This window comes from Phycodurus eques, chromosome 19 (assembly GCF_024500275.1).
Source record: "Phycodurus eques isolate BA_2022a chromosome 19, UOR_Pequ_1.1, whole genome shotgun sequence".
Classification (NCBI taxonomy): Eukaryota; Metazoa; Chordata; class Actinopteri; order Syngnathiformes; family Syngnathidae; genus Phycodurus; species Phycodurus eques.
In genome coordinates this window covers 17,553,023-17,564,125 of record NC_084543.1, presented here as the reverse complement: position 1 = coordinate 17,564,125, position 11,103 = coordinate 17,553,023, and the positions used below count along the sequence as shown (strand labels likewise).

General features: G+C 43.8%; 1 protein-coding gene across 3 annotated transcripts in view; it reads left to right on the top strand.

Moving 5' to 3' along the window:
• The first annotated feature begins 2,424 nt into the window (after positions 1-2,424).
• bms1 (BMS1 ribosome biogenesis factor) overlaps positions 2,425-11,103 on the top strand; it is a 32,590-nt gene continuing 23,911 nt past the window's right edge. For 2 of the 3 annotated variants that reach the window (XM_061706472.1, XM_061706470.1), the window contains exons 1-9: positions 2,442-2,772; positions 3,028-3,208; positions 3,346-3,536; positions 4,190-4,269; positions 4,479-4,667; positions 4,863-5,005; positions 7,370-7,491; positions 7,624-7,817; positions 7,892-8,034. In XM_061706472.1, coding sequence (XP_061562456.1) covers positions 3,036-3,208; positions 3,346-3,536; positions 4,190-4,269; positions 4,479-4,667; positions 4,863-5,005; positions 7,370-7,491; positions 7,624-7,817; positions 7,892-8,034 — 1,235 coding nt within the window. In that variant the 5' untranslated portion in view covers positions 2,442-2,772; positions 3,028-3,035. Of the gene's footprint in view, positions 2,773-3,027; positions 3,209-3,345; positions 3,537-4,189; positions 4,270-4,478; positions 4,668-4,862; positions 5,006-7,369; positions 7,492-7,623; positions 7,818-7,891; positions 8,035-11,103 lie in introns of all 3 variants that reach the window. The other variant, XM_061706471.1, reaches the window with a different exon arrangement.

Genomic DNA, 11,103 nt, shown 5'->3' with positions numbered 1-11,103 from the left:
GCAATGGTCTGCTCGTCTCGGTCTTTTCTCGGACGTGCCGGATTCAGGATTTTCCGTCAAGACCGATCGAGACCGGCAATGGTCTGCTGTTCTTCCATTTCATTCATGTGATGAAAAGGAGAAGCACTTGCTAAAACAACAAATACCTTCAATTCATGTGTTACTAACTCCACCAAAACCACCAAAAGAAAGACCACACCGACGATGAGGTGGAAGCATTTTATGAGGACTTATCCCGTCTTGATAGTCAATCGAAGCACAAATTTCGAAAAGTCATGGGTAACGCCGGGAAGAGGAGAACGCTTAATAGAATTTGCTGAACAAGAAGGCTTACACTTCATCAAGTCTCCCATTGAAAATGTGTGGCGCATTATGAAGCGTAAACTACGACAACGGAGACCCCGGACCGTTGAACGGCTGAAGATGCACATCAAGCAAGAATGGGAAAGAATTCATAAACATGACCCTGTCCCAGCTTTTTTGGAACGTGTTGCAGCCATAAAAATCTAAGTTCATGATTATTTGCTAAAAAAAAATAAAATAAAGTTGATCAATTTGAACATGAAATATCTCGTCTTTGTAGTGTATTCAATTAAATATAGGTCGAACATGATTTGCAAATCATTGTATTCTGCTTTGATTTATGTTTAACACAACGTTCCAACTTCATTGGAATTGGGGTTGTAGATCCAACGGTATAAAATGTATAATGTATTTGAATGGATTCTTTAGAATTGCTGAGTTATAAATATGTCCCAATGTAAAAAAAAAAAAAAACAACAAAAAAACAACAACAACGAAAAGGCAGAATGAAAGAGCCAAGTCGATGCGCTTCCAAGTCGGGTGTATTTCAGTCGACCAAACCCGGCGGTCAAGCAGAAAGAAGAAGAAATGATGTTCACTTCCATAATTAAAAACAGAACGGTCTACGCTACAGACCCTAAAAAATAGAACAGCTTAGAACGCTTGAAAAATGAATGTCAATTAAAAAAAAAAATCCTTAATAAATAAAACTGGGATGTGATGATTGGTGTTTTTTTTTTTTCCCTCCCTGTGCAACTAACAAATTGCCAATCCCCGCATTGATTGGACAAAGAGGCAACAGCTCGGCTCAGTCAGGTAGAAATATTGGCTTTGTTATCGTGTCATTCATCTCCTCTTTTGCGTCTCCCTTACCTCACACTCATAACATCAGGACATCTCTACTAAATGACGGATCATTCCTCCCCAAAAACCCTACAACAGTGCAAGTGGACCAATTCATCAATTAACTGTACTTGTAACTGTGTGTGTGTTAGATGTCCTCTCTCCACTCGTCTCATTTTATTCAATGTGATAAATCGCTTGATGAATAATATTCTGCTCCGTGCCAAGGTCCAATTTGTGAACATATCACATTAATGATCTTCAAGTAACTGCTTTCAAATTTTTTTTTTTTTTTTAAACCTGACTCCAGTTTGCTCTTGTTTTGATTCTATTCTCTGGTGTATATAGGGCAGCGGGCCACCTAAAAATGGGATCCAAAAAAAGAAAAAAGTTTCTACAGCCCTGTGGTAGCATTAACTTAAAATGAGCAATTGTGCCACCTGGTGGCCATTTGTTGTTGTCATGTCCAGGATATCCATGGGACAGTCGTGCTCCAAAATATGGCCAGTGGCCAATGTTTTTATCCATGACTGTAAAAAAAAAAAAAAATACAACTTTTTTTTTTCTGACTGTCTGGCATGAAATCGGAGTCAGACAGGATTACCAAAATTATATCTACGTGCTAAATGCCAGAATAATGAGATGACACACACAGATACAGACACACACACACACACACACATATATATATATATATATATATATATATATATATATATATATATATATATATATATATACGTTCCAAAAAGTTAGAATATCATGGAAAAGTTTCTTTATTTCCATAATTCCATTAAAAAAGTGAAACTTTCATAGATTATAGATTCAGGGCCCACAATCTAAACAATTCCAAGTATTTATTTGTGGGTTAGGGTTAGTTTTTTTTTTTTACATAATTTGGCCTTCCAGCTCATGAAACCCACAAAATCAGGAATTGAAAAAATTGGAATCGTGTGACGAAATCAGCATTTTACTTCTCAGTTTTTCGAGAGAAAAGGGAAAGAAGTTAGGCTCACATTAAATCAATTAAACTTTCAAAATGATATGTTAATCTTCAATACGTGTACCCCGCCTCTCGCCCGAAGGTAGCTGGGATGGGCTCCAGCACGCCCGCGACCCTTGTGAGGAGAAGCTGTAACAGAAAATGGATGGATGGATGGATGATCCATATTCCAGTCTGGTAGGTGGCGGTAATGCACCTAAAACGCTGTTCAAATCAAACCGAGGAAGAAAAAGAAGAAGAAGAAGAAGAAGAAGAAGAAGAAGAAAAGAGAAGAAGAAGAAGAAAAAAAAGAAGAAGAAGAAGAAGAACGTTCTCTTCCGGGTGGGTTCACATGTGGGCAGCGAATTCACGCTTCACGAAAGATTATAGCGTGGTGTAGTTTTTGTCTCGTTTATTCCAAATGTTCTCATATTGCTTTTTAGATATATAGCCAGTGTATGTTTGTGCATCTGATAAGTTATTCGTCAACAGGCAGGCCGAAGTGTTGATGTTTTTTTTATTTATTTATTATTATTTTTTTTTATAACCTTCAAGACTTCTTTCCAAATGCTCACCCACGCCTCGCTTAGGATCCCAAAATAGACATTTTTTTTTTCAGTCCCAAGTTTCCTGCACACTCCCGGGTGAGTAGATAACAAAGTTAACTAGATTTTTTATTTTATTTTATTTTAATTTTTTTTAAAGGCAACATTGTAACGCTTACTTGCCAAGATGTCACTTTAATTGTGTCCACGACTTGGTAACTACACAGTACAGTATTGTTTGCCACTAGGGTTGATGCTAAGAAAGTCATATATATATATATATATATATTGTAAGTTACTTTTGGCAAAATATTGTTAATTCTTGTTCATATATCTGCTCTGATTTTGTTGTAGTTGACAGAATGGATGGGAAGGTTAAAGAACAAAAGAAACATCAGCACAAGCACAGTGGACCGAAGGCAGAGAAAAAGAATTTGAGGAAGCGGGGAAACTCAACAGAGAAGGATGAACGCAAACGTAACCCAAAAGCCTTTGCAGTGCAGTCAGCTGTACGCATGGCCAAGACTTTCCACAGGTCAGTGAGCAATCTCTGCTCGCTCGTGAAATGTTTTGCTCCAACACCATTTAAACTGATTGCAGTGTCCTGTAAATTCCTTTGGCTTTCTGTATTGGTCTATTTAGTGTTTGTTGTTGTTCTCTGTACGTCTACAGGGCACAGGATCTAAAGACCAAAAAACACCACGTCCCCCTTGTTGATCGGACACCTCTGGAGCCTCCTCCAGTAGTGGTTGTTGTAGTTGGACCCCCCAAAGTGGGGAAAAGCACCCTAATTCGTTGCCTAATCAAAAACTTCACACGGCAGAAGCTTGGAGACATATGTGGCCCTGTAACCATCGTCTCAGGTGTGTTCGTCTTTTCACATCTTAAGTTAATGTGTTGGATGTTTATGGTCAACTCCATACTTCACCCTTGCCGTGTACGTTTGTCGGAGTGGGAGAAGTTTTTTTGATGCAATGCAGATTTTAAATAATACAGTATCCATGTCAATAATGGCTCAATAAACTCCGTAATGCCGGCGGAATTAAAAAGTGCATCGTTGGAATGAAAACAGCCGCTAAACCGTCATTGTGGCATGCACAACTGCGGTACGAGTCGGATAGGGACACTCAATTATTCCACCTACCATAATAGTAGTTTTTTTTAAAGAAAATTAATTTTTTTTTTGGGGTAACACAAGACAAAAATGTAATGTCACAACATTGACTGTATTGGGAGTGACAAGCAAGCTACTTACAGGCATCCTCGCAGTAAACAACAGTGAGTCACGCCACTGTCTCGAGTATCTCTTGTCTGTGAAATCCTTTGTATAGATTAACAAAGACATGTAACATGACACAAAAGTGCTTAACTGTGTGTGCAAGTGCGACGACGCTGACGTGAACCGTCTGAGTGAATAACTCGGTGATGATAACTTGATGCATCGATAAGTGGGAAGTGGATCAGATTGTGGCCCTTTGGACTGTAGAATAACATTTTTTCTTGACACTTTTTACAGGCAAGAAGCGCCGTCTCACTTTCATGGAGTGTAACAATGACATAAATACAATGATCGACCTTGCAAAAGTAGCCGACCTGGTAAGTGTTAACTGGAAACAGACATTTTAATCAGGAATTTATTAGCAATTACATTAATCTTCCCAAATGGATTTCACTCAGGGCTGTTTTATACCAGTTTCTAAGCAATTTTGCCGCAGGGATCAATCACTCATAGTTTTCGAGTCAGTTTATGTTGTTTCTATTAATAAGGTCAATAGAAGAACTAAATAATTGTCTTTTTCTTTTAGGTTCTAATGTTGATCGATGCCAGCTTTGGCTTTGAAATGGAAACGTTTGAATTCCTGAACATATGCCAAGTGCATGGTTTTCCTCGTATCATGGGTGTGCTCACTCACCTAGATTCCTTTAAGAACAACAAGACACTAAGAAAGACCAAGAAAAACCTAAAACATCGCTTCTGGACGGAGGTCTACCAGGTAAATAATATTTTCCTACTCTCAGTTACACCCATGCTCGTAGACCCCTCACCTTGAGGTGCCATGGTGGTTTTCTCCCGAGCCAAAGGCTGCGGAGTCAAACCTGAGCCTGTGACCATGTCAAAATGTCCTTGAGGAAGCTACTGAAACTCCAGTTTCTCCTGCGCTAACATGGTTATTGTTTGAAAACTGCAGGGTGCCAAGCTCTTTTATCTGTCTGGTATGGTGTACGGGGAGTATCAAACACAGGAAGTGAAGAACCTTGGCCGCTTCATCTCTGTCATGAAATTTCGTCCCCTCGTTTGGCAGACATCCCACCCTTATGTGCTGATTGACCGGTGAGACCACCTTCTCAGGAACCCATCATGTCCTGTTTTTTACTGAGTGGTTAACGCAGTGGCTAGTCATTACTTTTTTAGTGTGAAGAGAAAAAAACCCACCTTAATTTGTAGGAGTGCAGCAGCTACTAGAGAGGTACGATGGGGCAAGGCCATTCAAGGCTTTAAAAGCAAATAAAATAATTTTTAAATGAATCCTAAAGCGAACAGGCAGCCGGTGGAGTGAAGCTAAAATAGATCACCTATTATTATTATGCTCATGCTGTCTTGTGCCAGTTAAGACGAGACTCAGTATTTAGAACCAGTTACAGATGAGCAATGGAAGACCCATTAACCCCCATATATAGTGCACTGTAGTAATCACAAAGGTGTGGATCACTATTTCAAAGTGCTGTTTCTGAAGGAGTGGTTTGGTTTTTGCTAGCTGCCTAAACAAAAATCTGACTTTTTAAGGGGGGCAGAGCTCTATGACGGTCATCTGCATAGCAATGAAAAGAAATACCGTGCATCCTGAGAATTGAGCAGAGTGGGACTATATAGAGGGAAAATAAGAGAGGGCCAAGCACGGCACCATGTGGCACCCCATGTAAAAGGGGAGCAGTGGAGGACACAGAGTCATCAACGCTAACACAAATGGTACGCTGAGACGGGTAGGACCTGAACCGTTCAAGTGCTGTACCGCTGATGCCCACCCACTGCTCCAAACGAGTAATCGGGATATCATGGTCCACATTATCAAAGGCTGCAGTCAGATCTAAAAGTAGTAAGACAACACAGTGACACGAGTCAGTAGCTAATAAGATGTCATTAAAAGCACTGATTCGGTGCTGTGCAATGTTTTAAAACCAGATTGGAAAGGCTAAATAATAATTTTGTTTCTTAATAAACTTCATAACCTGGGAATAAACAATCTTTTCCAAGATTTTAGAAAGGAGAGGCAATTTGGAGATGGGCCTAAAATTTGCCAAAACAGTGGGATCCAGCCCAGGTTTTTTTTAAACGAAGGTTGCACAATGGCGTGTTTAAAATGAATGGGAACCACTCCCGCAGACAGACTACTATAAATAACTGCAGTAAATGATGGCCCAATAGAAGGGAAAACCTCCTTTTTAAAAAGTCGGGAGGGACAATATCACTTGGTGAACCTGAGGGCTTTCAAATAACGAAACAATTTTCTGCACAAAGTGTAGCGCCACAGGTTCAAAATGGTCTAAAACGGCAGAGCAGGGACGAAACACTGAAGGATCAAAACTAGGGGATGAAATAAGTGCTCTGGCAGTGGATTGGTCATGACGCCAGCAGTCTCTCAACATTTGAAAAGGCACTAGTAATTTGTCCTTTTTCCACTTTCTCTCAGCTCTTCGACAGGCCTGTCTGGAAGCATGGGTTGTTTCAGGCTCTGTTTTAGTTTTTTGCCTTCTAGGTTTCAATGGAGCCACAGCAGTGTAACAGGTGTCGGGGGAACCAAGAGTTCAGAGCCTCAGTATCATTATACACACTTGCGGGTATGACACATTTTTGACTGAAAGCAGTCGAGAAGTAAGCAGCAGTGGAAGAGTTAATAACTCGGCAGCGCGAGGTTCGACTGCTTGACAGCGAACAGCACCAATGTTTTATTCTCAAGTGATCTGGCGTCGACCAGGCCAAAGCTAGCAGGAGCTGGAAGGTCAGGGTGAACAGCTGACGAGGACACAAGAGGGCACAGATACTCCAGATTCAGGAGAGCCATAGAGGGCAGGGGCCGCGGGGCTGGAAGACCACATCGGAGCCTGCCAACGTAACCAGACAGGCAGGGACAGGGTCCAGGGAACGCTGAGCGACACACAGGTGAGGACCGGGTCCAACACCACCTCGATCGGGACGTGCCAACACGGCCCTCAAGCCTCACAAGGCAGCCACCACGCTTTCCCCGGCGTCTGTGCCTTTTACGCCGAGGCGGTGGAGCAAGAGTGCGTCAGCGGTATGAAGGGATGTCCGATTGGAAAGGAGGCTCCATTCCCCCCCCCGGTGATAGTCCAATTTACACACATTTCCAGCTGTGATCCTCGGATCTAGTAGCCTTTGGCGATCATATGCCAGCTGAGAGTTGACGGTTTGTACAAGTGTTGCAAACAGAAAAAACTGGGGGAAAAAACCGCACACAAGTGGAGCAGCTGCTGGCCTGCCTGAGACACTGGCGCCATCTTGCCATGTCAGCCAATCCAACTGCGTAGGCCTCGACACAGCTACAGGTCATACAAATGTATTAGGAGAACCATCAGTAATGAAAGGAATGGTAGCACAGTTTTTTTTGTATTTTGTTGTTGCCCTGAATAGACACAGTTGTGAACTTGTCTAAATAGTCTTCCCTGCCTCTTCACATAGCATGGAGGATTTGACCGACCCGGAAAAGGTCAGAACTGACCTGAAATGTGATCGGAAAGTGTCACTTTATGGCTACCTTCGAGGCACATATTTGAAAAACAAAAGCCATGTCCATATTCCGGGTATGTATGTGCAGTATGGTGTTCATTTGGAATTTTATTTTTTGTATTTTTTTTTTATTTATTTTTTGCATTAAGTGTTTGGAATCAGTTCCTCAAGAAAAGAAAAACATGTAAGGTGTTTCCTTTTCTCAGGTGTTGGAGACTTCCAGGTTGCCGATGTGAACTTTCTGCCTGACCCATGTCCACTTCCAGGTGCTCAGAAGAAAAGGGCACTGAATGAGAGAGAGCGGCTACTCTATGCACCCATGGCTGGAGTTGGTGGAGTGGTGTATGACAAAGATGCTGTGTACATCGACCTTCCTGCGCGCCATGTTTATCAAGAGCACGTGTGTAATAATCCTCATTATAGTAATTTGGAGGTTTATTTAGAATAAAATGAATTATTCCTCCTTTTACACAGGAGGAGATAAGACCCACTACGGAGCTTGTCCAGTCTCTTATTGACACACACGTGACTCTGGATGCCAAGATGGCTGCCAGCAAGGTGACGGTTTTCAGCGGCTCTGCGACTGTGGACTCCACAGACGTGAAAGCACAGAGCAGGTGAAACAGTGTATTAAAAACATGGTTCTGGACAAGATAATGGGCACAATAAGTTAGTACTCGTGCGCATAGTGTTTATTTACAAAGTACGACAGGCCGAGCATGAACTGTATATTTGTTTCTTTTCCCTTGTTCGTGAATGGGAATCGTCCTATTTCAGAATCAGTTTAATTAGTTTGTATGCCATTTGTGGAGCACAACATTGGAGAGTTGAAAGAGCACAGCAGCATACAAACAACATACAATGTACAGCAACAAAAGTAAAACTATGATTGAGAAAACATGCCCATATGTGGAAAAGGCTGATGATAACCTTACAGAAGGGCGCACAATAAACTACCAAAAATAATAGAAATACCATCCATCTTCTTCCGCTTGTCCGAGGTTGCGTCACAGGGGCAGTAGCTTTAGCAGGGAAGCCCAGCCACTACATCCAGTGGGAGACATACTCTCTCCTGCGTGTTCTGGTTCGTCCCTGGGGTCTCCTGGTGGGACGTGCCCAGAACACCTCACAAGGAAGGCGTCCAGGAGGCATCCTAATCAGATGACCGAGCCACCGCAACTGGCTCCTCTCAATGCGGAGGAGCAGCAGGTCGACTCTGAGCCCCTCCCGGATGACCAAGCTTCTCACACCATCTCTAAGGGAGAGGCCGGACACCTTGCGGAGGAAACCCATTTCGGCCGCTTGCATCCAGGATCTTGTTCTTTCGATCACGACCCACAGCTCGTGAGGATAGGAACGTAGATCGAGCGGTAAATTGAGAGCTTCGCCTTTCGGCTTAGCTCCTTCTTCACCACAGCGGACTGATACAAAGTCCGCATCACTGCAGATTCTACGCCGATCCGCCTGTCGATCTAATGTTCCATTCTTCCTTTACCCTGTGAACAAGACCCCAAGATGCTTGAACTCCTCCACTTGGGGCAGGATCTCATCCCTGACCTGGAGAGGACACCACCATTTTTCACCTGAGGATCATGGTCTCAGATTCAGGAGGTGCTGATTTTCATCCCAACCACTTCATATTCAGCTCGGAACCGCTCCAGCAAAAAGCAGAGTTGGAATACTGAGGCCACCAAACTAGACCCGCTCTAGGCCTCACCTAAAATGAATCAAACTTACTGCCGGCAAATCGGACCAAACTCTGACACCGGTCGTACAGGGACCGAACAGCCCATATCAGGGGGTTTGGTAACCCATACTCCCGAAGCACCTCCTACAGGACTGGGTGAACTCCCATGCCCCCTCAAGGACCCTGCCAACGGTGTAGAGATGGTCCACTGTTCCAGGCCCATGACGAAAACCGCACTGCTCCTCTTGAAATTGAAATTCGACTTCCGACAGACACTCCTCTCCAGCACCTCTGAATAGGCCTTACCAGGGAGGCTGAGGAGTGTGAGCCCCCTGTAGTTCGAACCCACCTTCCTGCCCCCCTTCATAAAAAGGGGGACCACGATCCCAGTCTGCCAATCCAGTGCCATTGTCCCCGATGTCCACACGATGTTGCAGTGGCGTGTCAACCAGGACAGCTCCACAACATCCAGAGCCTTTCGGCACTCTGGCCGAATCTCATCCACTCCCGGAGCCTTAACACCGAGGAGGTTTTTAACCACCTCGGTGACCTCAACCCCAGAGATAGGAGAGGCCGCCTCAGAGATCCCAGACTCTGCTTCCTCATGGGAAAGTGTGTTGGAGGAATTGAGGAGTTCTTCGAAATATTCTCCCCACTGGCTCACAACATCTTGAGTCGAGGTCAGCAGCGCCTCATCCCCACTATACACAGTGCTGATGGTGCCCTGCTTCACCCTCCTGAGATGCTAGATGGTGGGCCAGAATTTCCTCGAAGGCCTCCGGAAGTCTTTCTTCATGGCCTCACCGAACACCTTCCAGGGCCGGGTTTTTGCCTCTGTGACCACCAAAGCTGCATTCCGCTTGGCCAGCCAGTACTCATCAGCTGGCTCAGGAGTCCCACAAGCCAAAAAGGCCCGATAGGACTCCTCCTTCAGCTCGACGGCATCCCTCATCGCTGGTGTCCACCAGAGGTGGGTAGAGTAGCAAAGTATTGTACTTGATTACTATTAAGAATAAAATGACTCAGTATTTACTTGAGTAAGAGTAAAAATCTACTCAATCAAAAACACTCGAGTAACCTGAGTAACTTCAGATTTGTATTTTTTAATCAGAGCATAAACATCAAACAAAATAAAATAAAAATATATGGGACTCGACACACCTGCCACCATTTACATTTTTAACAGCCCAAAAACCAACAACACATGCATTGGGCCCTACAGAAACATTTGTTATATTCATTTATTTGCTGAGCAGACTTGGTGATTGTGAGTGCGTGTGCATTTGCACCACCATAGGATAGTGCTACTGTTGCCATATCCACAACAATAGAAACATCTGCAACTTAACGCAAAGGTGTTTTCTCAAGTTAGAAGTGGGCTGAAATAGTTTGGGGAGTCACAATTTAAGAGCTGCATGACAAAGCTGTTGTTTTTTTGGAGTCTGTATAGTAAATACACTCGTGACAGAGGTGTGGAACATGGTCCACTCTGACTCAATGTCTCCCGCATCCCCCGGGACGTGGGTGAAGTTCTGCCAGAGGTGGGATTTAAAACTCCTTCTGACAGGGGGATTCTGCCAGACGTTCCCAGCAGACCCTCACAATAGGTTTTGGCCTGCCTGGTCGGACCGGCGTCTTCCCCCGCCATCGGAGCCATCACACAACCAGGTGGTGATCATTTGACAGCTCCGCCCCTCCCTTCACCCGAGTGACCGAGACATACGGCCAAGACACAAACTTGATCGTCAAACTGCGGCCTAGGGTGCCCTGGTGCCAAGTGCACATATGGGCACCCTTATGCTTGAACATTGTGTTGTTATGGACAATCTGTGATGAGCACAGAAGTCCAATAACAGAACTCTGCTCGGGTTCTGATCAGGGGGAATTTAAAGCACAAGGAACTGCGTTCTCCATAGATATATTTTTCCCTGTACGCAAAGCGCAATGGACCTGTGGAAATATGAATCTGACATTGATGTAGTCCAGTAAAAGACGCGCC